We start from the raw sequence: 20,556 nt of genomic DNA, 5'->3' as shown, positions 1-20,556 counted from the left end.
ATCTAATACCTATATTTGGTTCATATGTTTAAAAAAAAAAAAAAAACAGAAGAAAATAATTGATCTCAGACAAGTCATCACTTTAAGTAGTTAACAAATGTGTATAATCAACAACCGGCTAAATGTGAGCATTATTGAGATCTTATCAAAAACTCACTAAAATGCAAAATGACTAGGATCATCAGAGGCCTAAGTACGTGTTTCAGACCAGAAGTATAATTTTTTAAGGAAACTTCTTTGTATTTAGAATTAGTTTCACTAAATTTGTTTTTCCATTTGACTATTTTATATGTTGTGAAGACACGGGCCTAAGATTCGTTCTTACGTAGACGACGATTTTGGATCCGCTTGAGTCTTGAGACAATGACCCGGCCCAACTTCTTGAGTTTATTTTATCTCCAATGACTGGTGATCATTCAACTTTATGTTTGCTCCACTTGTTCTCTTCTGCAGTCTGAGCTCTTCAGGCGCTAGGAGAGAGCAATGTCTGGAGCAGAGCAAAGCCACAGATGGAGCCTTAAGGGCAAGACCGCACTTGTAACCGGTGGAACCAAAGGGATTGGGTTCGTATATAAGCTCCAAAATATTTTCATATCTTCTTGAAAGCATTCTACTATAATTTAACCTCTGTTTCTTCATTCTTGAACCAAACAGGCATGCTGTAATAGAGGAACTTGCAGGATTTGGAGCAGTAATACATACTTGTGCCAGAGATGAATCTCAGCTTAATGAGTGTTTAAGCAAATGGAAAAAGAAGGGATTCCAAGTCACTGGTTCAGTCTGTGACGCATCTCTGAGAACAGAGAGAGAGAGCCTAATGCAGACTGTGTCTTCAATGTTTGGTGGCAAGCTCGATATTCTCGTACGTTCATCTTTATGTACTCTTCATCACTTACCCCAAAATCTTGGTTTTAATGGATTCTTTTGATCATAAGATAAACAATGTGGGAGCTATTCGGGCAAAGCCGACGGTGGACTATACAGCAGAGGATTTCTCGTTTCATATTTCGACCAACTTAGAATCTGCTTATCATCTGAGCCAGCTTGCCCATCCTCTTCTTAAGACTTCCGGAAGTGGAAATATCGTGCTCATGTCTTCTATTGCTGGAGTTGTATCGCTTTCTGTTGGTTCCATCTACTCTGCAACAAAAGGTAATATACTATATTATGGAAGAACACAAAAAAAACTCTCTGTTTCTTTTTATCTTACAATAGTTTTCACATGTAAATATAACAAAGCCATAAACTGGATCTTGAAACAGTTTCTTTGTGTTTATGACATTAGGGGCGATGAACCAGCTAGCAAGGAATTTGGCATGCGAGTGGGCTAGTGACGGCATTAGGGTTAATGCTTTGGCTCCTGCAGTCATTGCAACTCCTCTAGCTGCAGCTGTGAGATACAAAATATACTAAAATTTCCTCCAAGAATCATCTCTCTGTCTTGCCTTGGCTGATCTCTTGACTTTGATGATGATCTTTAGGTGTATGATGATGAATTCACGAAGGTGGTGGTATCTAGAAAGCCATTGGGACGTTTCGGGGAGCCCGAAGAAGTAGCCTCGGTCGTGGCTTTTCTGTGTATGCCTGCAGCTTCGTACATAACTGGTCAAACCATTTGTGTAGATGGAGGTCTCTCTGTCAATGGCTTCTCGTACCAGCCACAAGTTTAAATCCAATGTCCCAAAACCAAAACAAAAAAAAACACAAAAAACTCGAACTTTATTAATAAGTTTCATCTAGTGTCCAGACTTGGCACGTTATCTTTGGCTAAATCATATGTGTGAAGTTGCTTGTCTGAATTATTCCATCGTATTATAGAGACGCTTCATGAAACTACAAATTAAAAATTCTCGACCGCTAGCTAAATTACCAGAAGTATAATTTTGAGCCCATTTAGGATTATTTTTCACTTTTTATATTGTAAAGCCACGGGCCTTAAGATTGGTTGTTATGTAGATGGACGATTTGGATTCTGATGGATCCGGCCCATCAACTTCTCGACCTTCCACCCCCCCCCCCCCACCACCACCACACACACCGGCCGTACTATACACTACATATATAGTTGTCACGATGCAATAAATGTAAATTAGGAATTTGTTTTTTTTCCTTAACTTTTTAAAAACTTTTATTTCAACTTCTAATTTAAGTTCAAAAGTCCAGCAAACCTGAAAATAAACGAGAAGGGGTGCAAAAATAATATAAATTAAATGACCACATAAGTACAACACCATGGATGTATCGTAGGCCTAGGTCGAGGTGCATGCCACCATGCACACTAAGCTTTAGATATTTCTACTAAAATAATTCCATCTTTATCAAAATCATTTTATAATAAGGTCATGATAACCCAGAGACTGACAAGGTTAGCTCTCGATTCTTCACTGTTTTGATTTTTGATTCTAAAAATTATAGCTGAATATTTCTTCTATGTTTGCCTGCTTCTCGTAGTGTGCTGCTTCAATGAACGTTAGCGTCGGGTCGTTCTCGGACCCGGAAGGATTGGAAGGCCTAGCTCACTTCCTTGGTACTCTTTGTTTTCGTTTTAGTGGTTCTATTTTATAATCATCGCAGGATTCAATCAATGGGCCATGGGGTGAATAACTTCTGCTCTTTTAATTGTTTTTGCTGGTGGGGATTCAGAGCATATGCTGTTTTATGCAAGTGAAAAATATCCAGAGGAAGATAGCTATTCCAAGTACATCACAGAGGTAACCTTCTTCTCTTATCTGTCTTGTCTCTGTTATATATAATCTTGCTCATAATTGGAATGTGCTTATTGGAGTTTATCTGTTTGTAGCATGGAGGGAGCACAAATGCGTATACATCCACTGAAGATACTAACTACCATTTCGATATCAACACTGATTCTTTTGATGAAGCTTTGGATAGGTTGACTTGGATTTGCTTTTCTCTCTTGCTTACTAATGTTATCTGATTTGCCTTTTTGAATATGTCGGATTGTTATGTTATTTGTCTAACTAGGTTCGCACAGTTCTTTATCAAGCCATTGATGTCAGCTGATGCCACCATGAGGGAGATCAAGGCTGTCGACTCTGGTTTGCTTTTGACTTTCTTGATAGCTCCCCTGTGTGTTGACTTTTATTAAAATACAACGAATTCTAACAAGTTCCCTCTCATCCAGAGCATCAGAAAAACTTGTTGTCAGATTCTTGGCGTTTGGGCCAGGTATTGACCCCTTCTCTCAACAACATATACCGTACTATATCTATCCATCTAGTTATTATTGGCACTGAAGAATGCATTTCACTGGTTTTTCTTTGAACTTGTAGTACTTAATATCTAAGCCCTTCATATTGATTGCCCACAAGTCTGTTGATGTGTATGTAGCATCTAAGTTGAGTTTTGTCTTCCTTATTGCAGTTACAGAAGCATCTAAGTAGAGAAGACCATCCATATCACAAATTTAACACAGGTTTATGTTCTATTTGTTCTTAGCTGGTGTTCTGATGCATAAGAAACGTCACTGGTCCTTCCCAACTTTTTTTTTTATCCTACTTAGAAAGTCATAATCTTGCGTAGGGAATATGGATACTCTTCATGCACGACCGGAAGCAAAGGGAGTGAATACAAGAAGTGAACTAATGAAATTCTATGACGAACACTATTCTGCCAACATCATGCATCTGGTTGTTTATGGCAAGGGTAGGTTTTGGAGCTAACCCAATACTCGATTTTTTTTTTTGGTAAAGTTTCAGAAAACAAAACTATTTAGTATATATACCATTTATACATCTCTTTGCTCTGCATGTCTTCAGAAAACCTTGATAAAACTCAAGGTCTAGTGGAAGAGTTATTCCAGGATGTTCGAAACACCAACAAGGATATTCCTCGATTTCCTGGTCAGCCGTGTACTCTAGACCATTTGCAGGTTTTCTGTTCCTTACTTTAGCTTTAGCATTTACAAGAAACGAAGATAAATTCATGTTAGAACGTTTCTGAGGTGGTATCTTCTGCGGTGATTGTTTCCATTGGTTTTAGGTACTTGTGAAGGTTGTCCCAATAATGCAGGGTCATGAGCTTAGTGTTATATGGCCTGTGACTCCTAGTATCTATCATTATGAAGAGGCACCATGCAGGTATATTGGTGATCTTATTGGTCATGAAGGTGAAGGAAGTTTGTTTCATGCCTTAAAAATCTTGGGTAGGTTTTCTTGAGGACCAAATTAATAAACTCTTTAGCAGTTTCTATCTTAAAGAGGTAACAAACTTCAAAGTAGGCTTCAGATCTCTAATTGTTGTCTTCAAACTTATATCTTAATTTTCTTAAAGAATAAGCTGTTGCTGCTAATAGTGACTGACGAGAAGTTAAAAATTAATTTTTCCTCTGTATTAATTTTGAAGGTGTTTCTTGCTTGATCTTAATTCTCCTTGTTTTTATTCACAGGTTGGGCAACAGGACTGTATGCTGGCGAAGCAGACTGGAGTATGGAATATTCTTTCTTCAATGTTTCGATTGATCTTACTGATGCTGGCCATGGTGGGTTTCTGTATTCGTCTTTGTTTTATGTTATGCTGACCACGGAAGCTCGCAACAATCTTTCTTATGTTGAATAGATGGTATCGGTGTGCTTGATGTTTTAGTCAGAACCTGATATTATCTGGATTTGGTTTGATTTTGTTTCTTGATTGGTATACAGAGCACATGCAAGATATTTTAGGGTTGTTGTTTAAACAAATTAAAGTCTTACAACAGTCTGGTGTTTCCCAGTGGATTTTCGATGAGGTATTATTGGTATTATTAAGCTGTATGATTTATTTTTCCACCTTTTGTGTTATTGTCTGATTTTAATCTGGCCAGTATTCCTACTGATTTATGTCTTGAAAGAGCCTGATACATCGGTTATTGTTGTTGTCTTGTGGAAGCTCTCAGCTATCTGTGAGGCATTTTATAATAAGGTCATGATAACTCATACGCTATATTCCAAAAACATAAACTGAATGATTTTGTCACATACCAATGATTCTAGCAGCTTCATGATCAGTATAGGGACTCAATTCAATCAAAGTGCGATTTTGGTTGGAATCGGTGGGTACACGAATGAGGGCCCCGTTAAAAAATTTCATTGTAAAAATTTAAGATTTCGGTAACACTCATCACAATTATTTTACTATAGTTTCTGATGATCTTATTCACAATGATGTGTATTCACTTTTTCCCAAAAATATCGTCTTTTACCTTATTGCTAGATGAGTAAAAACTGTTGATTCATGATTAAAGTAAGATTTATACTACATCGTGTGTTTTATAAGGGTTGTGATGAAACCAATAGACGGAAACAATTGTAGGTGGCAGCGGTACATCAATTAATGTTTGCTTTGAATGGGGTGGATCGGATGTAATTTAATGGAAGTATCGATCTCCATGAAGACGACTAATAGAAGAGTACTGTCTAGCTATGACATGAGCATGAAAATACACTGTCGATGTTTTTTTTTTGATAAACGTATGGATCACAAAATATTTGTTGTTGAACATTCTGAAATGGAAACGTGTATCAGTTATGTTGATTTCTGCATGCATGTAGTTATCCGTAATTAATCACTTGAATTAAAGCAATAACTGTCCAAAATTTATTGAAAGTAACGGCTTTTTAATTAGTGCGAAACAAAATCTTTCATAAATCAGCGATTGAAAAAGTTTATAGAAACAATTGCATGATTGTTGTTGCTATTGATCATCCTTATCTACAACTTTTGTTTGGGAGTGAGATTTTTCCAATTTCCCACTTTTTAAAAAACAGCCAATAGAAATGTGGTACGTGGATGAAAGAAGGTCTAATGTGGGTCGAAAACTCTGTCTGAAGTCGATCCCAACTAGCGCCCCAACACTAATATATGCTCAAAACGAAAAAGATCGTCCGGCGAGAGAAAAGGAAACATGCAAGGATTGCTGCTAATCAATTTAGCATGTTTGCAGTCGAGACACATTCAAAGATGTTGTTGTCATGTGACTTTTGAGAGTGAGACTGTGAGGGACAAAGCGACCTAACTTCACTGCAAACACTAGTGGTCAGTAAAAAAAATATCCAACGGTAATGAGGGCTGCGATGGTAACACGTGTACGGTGGAGAAAAACTGAGCCCTCAGATTCTCTAATAAAGTTTAGTGGGTCCCGCAGTCGCCGTAATTGAACAACAAGGAAATAAAAAACGTCGAGCCTTTGGTTGGGCCACTTCTTCACCAAAAAAGCCTTTTTTTGTTTTTGTTTTTATTTATTTATTTTATAATTAAAAATTGTATAATGGCTTTAACGGTTAACAAAACTCTCCTAATTCCAAGACAATTACGTGTCCTCTGTGCGGCTTTCTGTTTCTAACTTTCTTCTACTTCTGTTCATAGTGTGACTTACTTTACTAACTGAGGCCTTAATTTTATATATAGATTTTGTTTGTTTAGGTAATCATGAATGTAACTACAGCTTTACAGGTGAACAGATGAGATTTAGTTGCGTGAATATGAATACCTCGTGCTTATTATATATCAAATCTCACTTAGTGGAGACAGATTTGTTGTTTTCAATTCATCAGAAATATAATTGTTCTCTTAAATTAGTATACGCTTATAGTTTAATTTCTTTGTCTCCGTACTCTTAAATCTTAACTATAAAAATGCTGTACACTATTATATATTTTTGAGTGCTGAGAATCTTTGTGGATCTTAACTCTTTTAAGTAATCCGAAATTCAAATCTAAGCTTCCCCGACAAATCAAATATATACTAATTTATTAGATATACGGATAAAATCATATGCACTCACTAACTCTACTCGTTAGTCTCTTTTCATTGATTATGTATGTTAGGTAATCATGAATAAACTGTAAAAACTTTTCTTCAATATCTCCATCAGAATGGTACTGTACTACTGTTATACACAAACAGGTAATATGATCACAGACAAGTACTACTATAGCCGTATTTATTTGTGGTAAATTGGTAATGCAAGATCTTAATTAATTGGGAGTATTTTGACAATGCAACATATAAAGATCAGTAATTTTTAGCGAGCCTTTGATACATTGCAAATTCACACAATGCATATATATATATATAGCCGTTGTCTTAAGAGATTAGTGTCGGTCCATATAGATAGTATTCAACAAAATAACAGATGTTCTGTAGTAAAGTAATAAAACAAAGAAAAGAGAATTTTAATATGAAAAGTTAACATACGTGTCTAAAGTAACCTAATTGTAGTACACACACTTCTTCACATTATATAATTAAGAAGGTAGCTAGCAAAATCGCTGTTATAAGTTTTCGTAGTTAACTCGTTAGTCTTGGAAAAGTTGACCTAATTATAGATCAAATTAAGGTTAACTACAATATCAAGATTTTAACTAACGTAATGGGATTCTTTAGAATAAAATAAGAAATAAATTTGGTGATTACTGATTAGACAGAATTTTTTTATCTTTAAGGAGACAATTTGAAGAGGCAACAAAAATAAAAGAAGAACTTCTGGAGAGAAAGAATGGACCACAATCGTGGCGCGAAAGGATCTTGCTCTCTCCCCTTCTGTTACATTTTCATTGGGCCACGTACCTCTCCCACCTGATCGTGATGCTTACGTGGTCCATTTCTTGATTGTATAGCGACTAGATGAACGGTCAGGATTTATCTCTTGTTTTTTTTTCAGACACAAGACCAAATACGTCACGTCGTTAAAGAGTAAAGATTTTTTTCCAAAGGAGAAAAATCAAAGTTAACAAAAAAAGTTAAATTTGAAAACGAAGAAGAAAAAAAGGAATTTTAAATGTTTTTTTTTTTTTTTTTGTGAAGCGGTAGGCGCGTGGGTATATAAATGGCATGCCTTTGTAACGTGTAACGATGATAAATTTTTATTCAATTGCATGCTCTATTATCATAAAAAAAAAAATTGCGGAGAAAGAGATTTTTTCTATTTTTATATCGGAAATTAATTGACGATCAAAATCAGATTCGTTGCCTGAAGCGGAGATTGATATATCGAGTTATGGCTGATATATGTTACGAGGACGAAACGTCGACTTGTGAATCTAGGCCGTCTTGGTCTAGCCGGAAGTGGAGGATTGGTGTTCAACGATTCAGGATGTCTCCCTCGGACCTAAATCCGACGGCGGTGGAAGAGAAACCTGAGGGGATTTATAATAAGCGTAACAAACAAGAAGAGTACGATTGTATGAACTGTGCATCATCATCACCGGAAGAGAGTACTGTTTTACTTGAAGACGACAGTGACGTCTCCATAAACTCATCGTCGGTCGATAATAGTAGTACGGTTATTATTCTTCCTTCTAAGAAGACGGTGAAAGAGTCGGATCCGAGGCCGAGATACGGCGTCGCATCGGTGTGTGGGAGGAGAAGAGATATGGAAGATGCGGTGTCGATTCATCCGTCTTTTGTACGGAAACAAACGGAGTTTTCTCGAACGAGATGGCACTTTTTTGGTGTTTACGACGGCCATGGCTGCTCTCACGTACGACGCCGTTTTTTGAAAGATTTTTTCGAATTTTTTATTATTATTTTACCAGTTCGTCTGATCAGGAACGGCGTCGTTTTTTTTTTTAGGTTGCGGCGAGGTGTAAAGAGAGGCTTCACGAGTTGGTTCAAGAAGAAGCGCTTTCGGATAAGAAGGAAGATTGGAAAAAGATGATGGAACGTAGCTTCACTCGCATGGATAAAGAAGTTGTTCGTTGGGGTGAAACTGTGATGAGCGCTAACTGTAGATGTGAGCTACAGACTCCGGACTGTGACGCCGTTGGATCCACCGCCGTTGTCTCCGTCATTACGCCGGATAAGATTGTTGTCGCGAATTGCGGCGATTCCAGAGCTGTTCTTTGTCGGAATGGTAAAGCAGTGCCTCTTTCTACAGATCACAAGGTCAGTCTCTTATCATCTCTCTATATATATCGACATATTTGATAAGTTGTTTGGATTTTTCTGGATTAAGTTTGGTTTTTTCAACGTTTGAAATTAATGAACAGCCGGACCGTCCGGATGAGCTTGATCGAATCCAAGAAGCAGGAGGACGAGTGATATACTGGGATGGTGCAAGAGTCCTAGGCGTTTTAGCCATGTCACGAGCTATTGGAGACAACTACTTGAAACCGTACGTGACTTCGGAGCCGGAAGTGACGGTAACGGATCGGACGGAGGAAGATGAGTTTCTTATTCTAGCGAGTGACGGGTTATGGGACGTAGTGACGAACGAGGCGGCGTGTGCGATGGTGCACATGTGTTTAAATAGAAAGGGTGGTCGTGGAGGATCAGGAAGACGGCGAGGAGAAACTCAAACTCCCGGTGGGAGAAGTGAAGAAGAAGGGAAAGAGGAGGAGAATGAGAAGGTGGTGGGGTCAAGAAAGAACGGGAAGAGAGGAGAGATCACGGACAAAGCATGTACGGAGGCGTCAGTGTTGCTGACGAAGCTGGCGTTGGCAAAACACAGTAGCGACAACGTAAGCGTCGTCGTTGTTGATCTCAGAAGAAGAAGAAAGAGACACGTAGCTTGACACTTAATCTCCTAAATCACTCTAGTCGCACCGTTTTTTTTTTTTTTTTTTTCGTTTAAAATGATTCTTTTTCCTTGGGACGAAGGTAGCTCAAATCTTCATCTCCGAACCCAAAAGAGAGAGAAAAAAAAAATGCAAGCATTGGTTGCAAAAAAAATATTCCCCGGTTCATTAAAAACAGCTAAACCGGAGGTATATGGTTGGGTGGTTTTTTTGTTCTGTAACCATTTTTTTTTACCTTTCTTCGTTGTGTGTAATGAAGTAATGAACAAACAGAAAAGGAAGACGGGATGTGTCACTGTCTTAGGTGGAATCAGTTCAAAATTCTTCAATTAATAAAAAGTGATGTACATATTTCTTTTGCTTTTATAACAAAACCAATTAGTTCGGACTTCAGATACACGTGGTGGTGATCTTCGATTGAACATCATCGGGAATTTTCTTTTGTTAAACGAGAGACTTTAATCTTTTACAACGAGTGAGCAGTTTTTGTGTTTGAAGAAATTCAAAATCTCACGGAAATGATAGTGAGAGAGGATAACAGGGGAAGGACGTGTCAAAGAGGTAAACAAAGAAACCCTACACCACGGATAAAGGACGTGACCCACCAAAGGACCGATGCACATTTTATATGCGCATTTGTACGTGTCGGTGTCGGGTGATTGTTTTGATTGAGATCTAATCTGACCTAATCAGTGTTTCATCTAAACATGTTCACTGATCAGATAGAATGTCAACATAAGTTAGCTGTCCTTATATTCGGAAGGAAAACGACCAAGTCAGTGAATCTACGTGCATCAAATGGACCGGGCCGAACCCAACAGACCCAAAGCAATACAAAACATGGTACAGTATTCCCATTTTTTTAAGATCGAATTGTATCAGTGGGTAACGCCATGGGTAACGCCCGTTGTATTACCCGTGGACAATGGAATTGGTGGCAGCATCTTAACTTACTTGGCAAATAAATAAGAGAGAACTTCAAATCGATGACACATACCAAATGATTCAATTGCCCAACCTAAACAACATAATCAGTTGAAGTACCGAATGTTCTTTTTTTTTTTTTTTTTCCCAAATATGCCACATTTGTAGCAATTCTAGTCACACATAATAAACTAAGACACACGACAGTTGCAGCAACCCGGTAACAAAATGTTAAGGAAAAGGAGAGGTTGCAGAATAAGACCTCTCCGGAGACAAATGTACTCTGCAATCCATACTGGTCATTTCACTTTTGTCTCACGTCACCATTTTCTTTAAGGGTCTTCAGTCTTCTGTATCCCTTGTCAGTACCAAAGATCCTGCAGAGAACACCAGAGACGAATTACACACTGGACTAAAAACTAGTTAGGATATTTTCTGGAAAGCAAAGAGATATATAGTTCAGAGGATCACCAGTCCATATACACAAATGTTGAAGAGTAGTTGCCAGACTTAGTGTAGAGCAGTCGGTGATGGTAGTCATGGAAGTCAGAGCTGTAACCAAATTAGTTAAAAACTCCATTAATAACAAGTTATTATAGATTCGAGATTCAAGAGAGCTGGCTAGATGTGTGATCTTACCCTCCATACAGAGGAAGAAAATTCGAGAGGCTCCATGGGAAATGATAACCGCAATGTGCCTCAACAGTCTCAAGCACTCTCAACACCATCCATAACCAGAGAGTAATCAGGTGGGGACCGGTGAGAGCTGGACCGATTATGGTAGCAAAACCCAGGAATAGAATCTCAGCAGGGTGAGCATATTCTGATGTCAAACCAAATGGTGTGGCATATCTGGGATATCATTAAATGGTTGCTTTTTAGAAATTCATCTAAGCTAATATTGCCAAGCATTGACATTAAAAACAGATGGTGAACAGTGGAAACTTACTCATGATGCACACTGTGCACATTCTTGTACAGCCATTTTGAATGCAAGATCCGATGACCCCAATAAAAGACAAAATCCTCAATGATGAAGTAGAAGAATATCTGGGCAGACACTTCTTTCCTGCAGGACCATCACCAAAGAGGGTCTTATATACCTGATCAAACATAAGCTCAGGTTCTTTCATGATGCTCAAGACTGACAGCTTTTGATTATGTCTTTTTTTTTTTTTTTTTTTTTGTTTCTATTGCCAAATGAAAGAGTTTAACATCAATACCAGGACGGTAGAGGAAAACTGCTTTGCATTCCCATGGCTCTGAAGACAGGATAAGAGGCTATCATCAGGGGCAAGTTTACGCAGAAATGATAAAGCAGCAGGCGAGTAATACATTTTCCTTGGGCTGCAGGTGTGTTATTTTTTGTCTGCGTAGAACCAAAGCAAAATGTATTTGCTGATCATAATGGGTAACAGAAGCAGAGAAAAGAATCAGATTCACAATCACTAGTACAGTTGCCTTTACAAGAAAACACTTTCAGGTGTGACAGAATTCTTGGGGGATCAACAACCTCTAGACGATCATATTCAAACCATCGCACAAAACTATAAAAGCATACATAGAAGAGACATGGGACGATTATGTGAAAAAAGAAGAAAACCTGAATTTTGTATTGGCTGAGAAAGCCTGCCCTTTCAAGACAAATGAAAGGGAGACCAGATAAGAAAAAGACACTTTCATGGAGGAGAAAACTCCCAATGCACGCCAGTTGAAAGTCGCTAAAATGTGTCACAAGGTACTGCATCATCAACCACAGAAAGATATAATAAATAATAATGATCAGCTTGCAGAGAGAAAAAAAAAAACTCATGATATAGACAATAAAGAGAAAACGTCATCTGATGGTTTTTAGTTATATAGTAGAAACAAATAATACTGACATCAACAACAATTCAACGTCTCTGTCATTAAAAGTAGAAGCAAAGCTTGAAGAAAATGGTCCAGGACACAGTAATGCCGATCAACACGTGTTCAATACTGATATAATCAGTATGCATTTAAGTATTATAAAGTGCTGCTGGTCAATTCTTCAGGTGGGGGAAAGATCATGCAAAATCCAAATTAGTAAAATCCATCTCAACGGCGTTTTGCTGTATTCGGATGCCGATCATTGGGAACTCCGCAAGTTAAACAGCGACTTGATTATATATATAACATTCATGCGACTTAGGTTTACAGTGCCAAGAACACATAGATCCGTTTATGCTCCCAAAAAAACAAAACGGAAACTGAAAACACACACTCATGATTCCTAAGTAATTTTGGCACTAGTAATGATAGTCAAATTTAGATCTAAAACAGTACAGCAATCGACACGACACCAAATTATAACCCGATCGATTGATACAATCTAGAGCGGTGGATAAAGAACAAAACGAATAGAAAATTAAACACGCATGTATGTATCCCAATGCGGTGGACTGAAGCCAGAGAAGACCGGAAAAAAAAAACCAAAGGAATCGGAAACAGAGGAGGAGATATAGACTAAGAGGGGTACCTGCCAACCAGATTCGATGAGGGAAGCCATGGATGGATCTATTGAAGACAAGTGGGAAGGAAGAAGAAGAAGAAGAAGAAGAAGAAGAAGAAGAAAGAGGTGGGAGAGAGGCCACGCAGTTAATACAAACAACAACAGACTGTCACGAAAAAGCAACGAAATCTGGAACACTGAAGAGATTTTTATTTATTTTTTTTTACCAACCTTTTTTTTTTTTTAAATAATTTTTCTTTTTTGACCACTCTCTCTATCAGAGGCAGGACTTTTTCGGTGTAGTCCCCCTCTCGTGCGGATCAGTACAATTCACACCATCCTCATTCCTCAGCCTCCCTATTTAAGTTTTATTATGGTCTCCACATTTTAATTTTAGTATTTTGCTTTCTTCTAACTCATACTCGCATTCTTTTTGAATTTTACATGATTTTAATCCTATTCTTTTTTTTTTTAAAGCAAAACACTTATGGGAAAGAGAAAAACAAGAAGATATTAAGCTGTGTGTTACATAAATCATGGAGTTAAAGCAATTATTAACCTTAATTTTTTAATAGACAAGTTAAAGACTACTTTGGCTATGCTATTCCAATGATCAAAATACTATACACTGGCCAAACCAAGAGATTACCCTATGGTGATCATTTTCTACGTTTCTCAGTATGTTATGTTATCCACCATGTAACAGCGCACGTCGAATCAGATATGACCTTCATAGAAATGTTTCTGCATGATGAAAAAAAAACTTTTCTTTCCTGGGAAATGTTGTGTCTCAATACAACTAAGCAGACTCCTTGTAACATAAATGATAAATTCAATACGGAAGAACAAAGACCTGGAAAAGTATAAAGGTATGCTATACTTGCTGAAGTTAAAAAAAAAAAAAAAGGAACTGTGGAAAAGATCAAAAGAGATATTCTTGAAAAAACTCAAAAGTGTGACTAGTTGATTAGTCATGTGCTATAGGTGGGAGGTAACTAGGTAGAACAGCACCCTTTTCTGTTAGTAGCAGATGAATCTGATATATTGATCGCAGTTCCTTGGGCAGGAACAGGAAGGTTACCTGCAGCTTCTTGTGCAGCCAAGGCTTTCTTGCTTATGATATGATAAATCTCAGACAAAATGGTCTGAAACGCTTTCTCGATATTGGTTGCTTCTAAAGCAGATGTCTCGAGAAACGACAAACCTTCCTTCTCAGCAAGAGAGCTGCCATCTTCGTCAGCAACAGATCTCAGGTGATTCAGATCTGATTTGTTTCCAGCCATCATGATAACAATGTTGGAATCAGCATGATCCCTGAGCTCACGTAACCATCTGAGGACATTCTCAAAGGTTTGCCTCTTGGTTATGTCGTAGACAAGAAGAGCTCCAACGGCTCCCCTGTAGTAAGCGCTTGTGATTGCTCTATAACGCTCTTGACCTGCTGTATCCCAAATCTGAGCCTTGACTGTTTTGCCTTCAACCTAATGAGATAACACAGCACACATAGGAGCAAGCATTAACAAAGACAAATATCTCAGGCTTCATAGATTCTAATTTACAATTTACAATTTCAAACAAACACCTAAGAGAACCTTCAGATCTAAAACAACAAGATCCGAGAAGGGAGATGGGTCACCTGTAGAGTACGGGTGGCGAATTCGACGCCGATGGTAGATTTGGATTCGAGACAGAACTCGTTTCTGGTGAATCTAGAGAGAATGTTGGATTTACCAACACCGGAATCGCCGATGAGGACGATCTTGAACAAGTAATCGTACTCGTGATCTATTCGATTCGCCATTGCTTCTCAAATCCTAGCGTGTCCGATCGATCAAACCTACGCAAAATACACAAATCCACGTCAACATCGATCAAAGTGATTACAATATAACCGTCTTTGGAAACGGACACGATGAGATCAACCTGAATCAAAAGGAGCAAATTGAAACCCTAGAAAATCGATTTTTTTTTACCCTTTGAGCTAGCCGGGAAGGATCGAGAATCGAAGATATGCTTTTGGAAAATTACTTTTTTTTTTTCTTTCTTTTTTTGGTTTTGTTTTGTTTTTCCTTTCTGTGTATTGTTTTCTCTCCTTATACGTTGCGAGTTTTGTGCTCACGAGGTGAAAACGGAAACACCCATTTATTTCTCTTTAGTTTTGAATTTTGAGATTTTTTTTTTTTGGGTTTGTTTTGAATTCGATTAATTTGAATCCTTTTTCATAAAATTTTGTTAAATCAAGTTGAAAGTTTAATTAATTTATTAGCATTAATATAATTAACATAATACACCACAAGACAACGCATAGATAGCCAGCCATATTCAAACGAAGAACCACAATCAGAAGAAAACTCAGACACACACACACACACAAAGAAGACTCGAGACCCATAAAACACTCACAGAGAGTATATATAAAAGCTAAAATTGGCTTTAGCCAGAGATGTCAATAGACTTAACTTGGGGTTTCTTCTGAGTCTCAACCTTAGGCACAGTCACAGTCAGAACACCGTTCTCCATGTTGGCCTCGACTTGATCCATCTTCACATTCTCCGGTAGCCTAAACTTCCTCGAGAATTGTCCGCTAGACCTTTCAACGCGATGCCACGTGTCCTGCTTCTCCTCTTTCTCCACGTGTCTCTCTCCGCTGATCTTGAGCACACTGTCGTCCTCTATCTCCACTTTAACCTCTTATTTCTTCATCCCAGGAAGGTCCGCCTTGAACACGTGCGCCTCCGGCGTCTCTCTCCAGTCCACACGTGCGTTCGCAATTGCCGCAGATGTTTCTCCGGAGAGCGAAGACGAGGGGAATTGCATTTGCAGGTCTTTGAAAGGATCCCAAACGTCGAGTGAGAACGGATCGAAGATGCTGTTGCTTCGTCTGTTGTTGTTGCCGAAGAAGCTTGGAATTAGCGACATTCTTCTCGATTGATTTTGGAAAGAAGATGATGTTTTGAATGCTGAGGTAATGTTGATTTTGTGACGAATTCGATTTCGATTTCTGAGCAAACGGGATGAGTCGAGTGATGTATTTATGGTGGTGACAAAGAAATCTCCAGAGCTTCTAGAAATTTTTGGAACCCAAGTTCTTTAAACTTCACAGTTCACACAATAACGATGAGAAGATTGACAAACGGAATAATCCTGACAATTCTAGATGCCTTTCGGTTTTCTAATTACGACTCTTTTCGTCTTTTTTGGGCCATATTTAAGCCCAAATAAAAAGCCTTATTGAACTTAAGGTTTTTGGCCCAGAAACAAAAAAACTGAGATGGATGGATTTGGCACCTTTATTAAAAAAAAGTCAACATCGTCATCATTTTTGACGAACTAAATAGAGAATGAGAAAAATTCATCATCCAACATCTCTCCCACCAATTCCGTTTCTTTGCTTCTACTCTCAGACTCTTCTTCTCTCCTTCGCCTCTCACTCTCTTTCTCTTTCTCGCTTCATAGTCCCCTTTCTTCTTCCCTCGCACATAGATCAGACTTATCTCTCCGGTTTGTCTCTGACGAATCCCGTACTGAGAGATCAGGTTAGCGGTTAATTACTTTCTCCTCCGTTGTTTAGTTCTTGGCCGATTGCATGTTAAGCTACATACATCATCTCCCTGATCCTCCATAGTTATCTTCAGCTTTCTGTTTTTTTTTTTTTTTTTTTTTTTTTTTTTTGCTTTGCTTTTAAGAGATTAGGGAAAAAGTTAAGTTTTGTGGCTTTATAGGTGTCTTTTTTTAAGTGGAATTGTAAATATGGTGGTTTCTAACTTTATATTCAGTTTCCGAATGAAGAATAAGAATTACGTGTTTTAGAAGAACCTGATTTTATTTATGCTTATTGCTTGTGATCAGCTTATGCCTTCGTTGGCCTGTGGTTTTGCTTTTTGTACAAACATATTGACGGACCCTTTAGGTGTACTGTTTATACTGTTACACATGCCATTCATGTTTTGTGGATGGAAAGTATTTTCGGATGCAATTTGTTTTTTGTAGAAAGATTAATGATTTTTTGAGTTTTGCTTTGCTAAAGATTTTGAGATTATATATGCCAACAACGGTGATTTTTATGACATAGGAAGGTAATGTGAAGGTGGTGATCAGAAACTTCACTATGATGGAGCTATCTTTACTCAGATTATGGAGCACGTGTATCGTATTGCTGCTCACCAGCGGAGGAGTTTACTCTAACGCTGAATATTTCATTGGACTGGGAAGCTATGACATTACTGGCCCTGCAGCTGATGTTAATATGATGGGTTATGCTAACATGGAGCAAGTAGCATCTGGTATTCACTTCAGGCTCCGCGCTCGGACTTTCATTGTCTCTGAGCCTCAAGGGAACCGGGTTGTCTTTGTTAACCTTGACGCCTGTATGGCTTCACAAATTGTTAAACTAAAAGTGATCGAGAGACTCAAGGCAAGGTAATGTAGCCACCTAATCTTTTCCCTAGATTGACTAGCCTTAGGTTTTTAATAAGATCATAATAGCTTATAAACTCTCTTTTCTAGATATGGGGACCTATATACAGAAAAGAATGTTGGCATCAGTGGTATTCCAACCCATACCGGTCCAGGGGGTTATCTTCAGTATGTGGTGTATATTGTAACATCTCTTGGATTTGTTCGTCAGTCGTTTGATGCCCTTGTTGATGGAATTGAGCACAGTATCATACAAGCTCATGACAATCTTCGTCCTGGATCAGTTTTCATCAATAGTGGTACGAACTGACATCCCTACTCTCTCTGGAAGTTTTTCATGTTTTCTGAAAGAAAGATTATTGCTGGAATTTTATATAAATTTATGATGGTTACACGATATATTGACAAATGAAATATAGTCAGATGCTGTGTGCATTGGAAATAATCCTCAGAAAACGAATATGTTTGTCTTCTCCATCCTATTTCATGTTGATTGATTCAAATTGGCAAGGTTTTCTTTATTCTTGGCCTAGATTTTGTTCATGTAATGTAGGATTGTTCTTCGGGACTGCTATTTTTCGTAAGCTAATTAAACTTAACTTACAGGTGAACTCTTGGATGCTGGTGTTAACCGCAGTCCAAGTGCATATCTTAATAACCCTTCAGAAGAAAGAAGTAAACACAAGTATGATGTTGATAAAGAAATGACTCTCCTAAAGTTTGTGGATGATCAATGGGGTCCAGTAGGTAGTTTCAACTGGTTTGCTACCCATGGAACTTCCATGAGTCGTACAAACTCTTTGATCAGTGGGGACAACAAGGGCGCTGCAGCACGATTTATGGAGGATTGGTTTGAACAGAACAATGCTGAAAGATCCTACCCGGAAGAATTTATTTCAGATGAGATACCTAGAAGAGTTTCAAGCATAATCGAGAATCAGGACAGCCGTAAGTTTACAACACCTTTCTAACAACAGCTTTGTGTCTCTAAAGATGGAACACGATATAATGTTCAGTTTGTTTGATCTGATGCAGATGACGAGTTGCTAGAGCTTGCATCTTACTTTGAGTCACAACCTGGTAGGCCTGCAACTAGAATTTCAAGTGCTGCAAGGCGGGTGAGGAGTGCTCTGAGGAAGGCTGACATGCCGGGCTTTGTTTCAGCTTTCTGTCAAACGAACTGTGGTGATGTTAGCCCAAATGTGCTTGGAGCCTTTTGCCTAGACACTGGTCTTCCTTGTGATTTCAATCACAGTACATGTGGTGGGAGAAATGAGATGTGCTATGGGCGTGGACCAGGGTATTCACCTGTCTTTATTTTTTTTGTCGGCTTACAAGATTAGATAGCACAAATTTTTCAAAGGGATACTCTGTTGACATGTTTTGCTTTATCATTGCAGCTATCCTGATGAATTTGAGAGTACACGGATAATTGGTGAGAGACAATTCAAGATGGCTTTGGATCTTTTCAGCAAAGCATCTGAACAGCTACAAGGGAAGGTTGATTACCGCCATGTTTATGTTGACTTTTCACAGCTCAATGTGACACTTCCAAAAAAAGATGGGATTTCAGAAGTTGTAAAAACTTGTCCTGCGGCAATGGGATTCGCTTTTGCTGCTGGAACCACAGATGGACCAGGAGCATTTGATTTTACACAAGGAGATGAGAAGGTATTTAGTCAAAGTCATATTGTATCAACCAATAGGTATATATTGCCTCCATGCTATTCATTTCTTTAGTCTACCGTTTGGATGATAAATCAGGGGAACCCTTTCTGGAGATTGGTGAGAAACGTTCTTAAAAAACCGGACAAGAAACAAAGCGATTGTCATTACCCAAAACCAATCTTGCTTGACACTGGAGAAATGACAAAGCCATATGACTGGGCTGTAAGTAGTTAAAAAAATTGTGAACTTCCATGAGTCTTGTTTACGGTTTTAAGACTCTATTCTAACTTGTCATTGATTACAGCCGTCAATTCTTTCATTGCAAATTCTACGTATTGGACAACTTTTCATTCTCAGCGTTCCTGGAGGTAGTGGAAAATCTTCAGATTGTCACACTTCATAATAATGACTAATGATGCGATGATTAATATTACTGTCTATCTTTCTTGTCAGAATTTACAACTATGGCTGGAAGGCGTCTCCGTGATGCAGTGAAGACACAGCTTAAAAGCAGTGGTAATAAAGAATTGAGTGGTGAGATTCACGTCGTGATAGCTGGGTTGGCTAATGGTTACTCGCAGTATGTGACTACCTTTGAGGAGTACCAAGTGCAAAGATATGAGGTAATAGCTTATCACACTGATACTGTAGAACAAACAGCTCCTTCATGTTTCTCTTAATCTGTATCTGATGCAATGGTTGCATTCTTTAGGGCGCATCTACACTGTATGGCCCACACACCCTCAGTGGCTACATTCAAGAGTTCAAGAAACTCTCCAAATCTCTCGTCCTTGATATGCCTGTTGAACAGGGTCCTCAACCACCGGATCTCCTTGACAAGCAACTGAGCTTCCTCACACCAGTCATGATGGACACAACTCCTGACGGAGACAGTTTTGGGGATGTAATCTCGGATGTTCCCAAAAACCTGTCTTTGAAGAGGGGAAACGACCAGGTGACTGTTGTATTCCGGTCAGCTTGCCCTAGAAACGATCTACTGACAGAAGGTATCATCAGCCAAAATAGTTTATGCTTGTGTCTGCTTCTTATCTTAGTCATTAGATATTTTTAAGTGAGTGACTTGATCATATTTTTGATGTTAACAAGTGATACTATGTTCATGGCAGGGACGTTTGCTCTGGTGGAGAGACTAGAGCAGAAGGACAAGACTTGGACCCCAGTTTATGACGACGATGATCTATGTCTGAGGTTCATGTGGTCAAGGCCTAAAAAGCTGAGCTCCCGGAGTCATGCCACTGTGGAATGGAGAATCCCAGAGACTGCATCACCAGGGGTTTACAGGATCACCCATTTTGGTGCTGCAAAGAAGCTCTTTGGGTCAGTCCACCATTTCACAGGCTCTTCAAGTGCTTTCGTTGTAACATAAGCAAGTAAAACCAAAGTAGATGTAGTCAACTTGTATTATACTAGGTTTACCTGATGCACTGTCTTGTGCACTTACATGTACTACACAAATGTAGAAATGGTGTCAAAGAACTGATGTTGAGAAGTCTAACGGAATCCAATATACCTTTTCATGTAAATGTTCACATACATTTG

General features: G+C 38.5%; 6 protein-coding genes and 1 pseudogene across 8 annotated transcripts; 4 read left to right on the top strand and 3 right to left on the bottom strand.

Moving 5' to 3' along the window:
• The first annotated feature begins 225 nt into the window (after positions 1-225).
• LOC104765462 (tropinone reductase homolog At1g07440) lies at positions 226-1,799 on the top strand. The gene is made up of 5 exons (XM_010489179.3): positions 226-563; positions 655-862; positions 936-1,152; positions 1,286-1,392; positions 1,482-1,799. Exons 1-5 carry the CDS (start codon positions 484-486, stop codon positions 1,668-1,670), a joined length of 801 nt encoding a protein of 266 aa, XP_010487481.1. The 5' UTR covers positions 226-483; the 3' UTR covers positions 1,671-1,799.
• Positions 1,506-4,962, top strand: LOC104778599 (insulin-degrading enzyme-like 2). The gene is made up of 13 exons (XM_087496948.1): positions 1,506-2,365; positions 2,452-2,527; positions 2,644-2,711; positions 2,801-2,892; positions 2,986-3,059; positions 3,146-3,189; positions 3,385-3,436; positions 3,544-3,666; positions 3,780-3,892; positions 4,003-4,165; positions 4,409-4,501; positions 4,662-4,747; positions 4,888-4,962. The coding sequence occupies exons 2-13, from the start codon at positions 2,464-2,466 to the stop codon at positions 4,960-4,962; spliced, it is 1,047 nt and encodes a 348-aa protein (XP_087353074.1). The 5' UTR covers positions 1,506-2,365; positions 2,452-2,463.
• Positions 4,963-7,715: 2,753 nt separating this feature from the next.
• LOC104765442 (protein phosphatase 2C 3) lies at positions 7,716-9,866 on the top strand. Its single transcript, XM_010489157.2, has 3 exons — positions 7,716-8,479; positions 8,572-8,883; positions 8,988-9,866. Exons 1-3 carry the CDS (start codon positions 7,997-7,999, stop codon positions 9,510-9,512), a joined length of 1,320 nt encoding a protein of 439 aa, XP_010487459.1. The 5' UTR covers positions 7,716-7,996; the 3' UTR covers positions 9,513-9,866.
• Positions 9,867-10,502: 636 nt separating this feature from the next.
• Positions 10,503-13,255, bottom strand: LOC104778598 (methylsterol monooxygenase 2-2). Its single transcript, XM_087508074.1, has 7 exons — positions 12,940-13,255; positions 12,043-12,180; positions 11,663-11,808; positions 11,389-11,508; positions 11,079-11,291; positions 10,911-10,991; positions 10,503-10,816 (listed from the first exon to the last, which is right to left on the bottom strand). Exons 1-7 carry the CDS (start codon positions 12,967-12,969, stop codon positions 10,744-10,746), a joined length of 801 nt encoding a protein of 266 aa, XP_087364200.1. The 5' UTR covers positions 12,970-13,255; the 3' UTR covers positions 10,503-10,743.
• Positions 13,256-13,661: 406 nt separating this feature from the next.
• LOC109124440 (ras-related protein RABA2b) lies at positions 13,662-15,121 on the bottom strand. 2 transcript variants are annotated; one of them, XM_010489126.2, is made up of 3 exons: positions 14,886-15,121; positions 14,549-14,749; positions 13,662-14,393 (listed from the first exon to the last, which is right to left on the bottom strand). In XM_010489126.2, exons 2-3 carry the CDS (start codon positions 14,711-14,713, stop codon positions 13,908-13,910), a joined length of 651 nt encoding a protein of 216 aa, XP_010487428.1. In that variant the 5' UTR covers positions 14,714-14,749; positions 14,886-15,121; the 3' UTR covers positions 13,662-13,907. The 2 variants fall into 2 exon arrangements, with proteins under 2 accessions (XP_010487428.1, XP_010487436.1); XM_010489134.2 differs by having other exon boundaries at positions 14,836-15,025.
• A 33-nt stretch (positions 15,122-15,154) lies between these two features.
• Positions 15,155-15,831, bottom strand: LOC104765432 (17.8 kDa class I heat shock protein pseudogene; annotated as a pseudogene).
• A 354-nt stretch (positions 15,832-16,185) lies between these two features.
• Positions 16,186-20,540, top strand: LOC104765409 (neutral ceramidase 1). Of its 2 annotated transcripts, none has more exons than XM_010489114.3 (11): positions 16,186-16,448; positions 16,985-17,331; positions 17,419-17,627; positions 17,935-18,276; positions 18,364-18,628; positions 18,729-18,999; positions 19,093-19,218; positions 19,301-19,364; positions 19,450-19,619; positions 19,709-20,003; positions 20,124-20,540. In XM_010489114.3, the coding sequence occupies exons 1-11, from the start codon at positions 16,254-16,256 to the stop codon at positions 20,381-20,383; spliced, it is 2,544 nt and encodes an 847-aa protein (XP_010487416.2). In that variant the 5' UTR covers positions 16,186-16,253; the 3' UTR covers positions 20,384-20,540. The 2 variants fall into 2 exon arrangements, with proteins under 2 accessions (XP_010487416.2, XP_087364199.1); XM_087508073.1 differs by having other exon boundaries at positions 16,237-16,448; positions 16,989-17,331.
• The last annotated feature ends 16 nt before the right edge of the window (positions 20,541-20,556 follow it).

Source organism: Camelina sativa, chromosome 3 (assembly GCF_030686135.1).
Source record: "Camelina sativa cultivar CO46 ecotype springtype chromosome 3, ASM3068613v1".
Lineage (NCBI taxonomy): Eukaryota > Viridiplantae > Streptophyta > Magnoliopsida > Brassicales > Brassicaceae > Camelina > Camelina sativa.
This window is presented reverse-complemented; position numbering and strand designations above follow the sequence as displayed.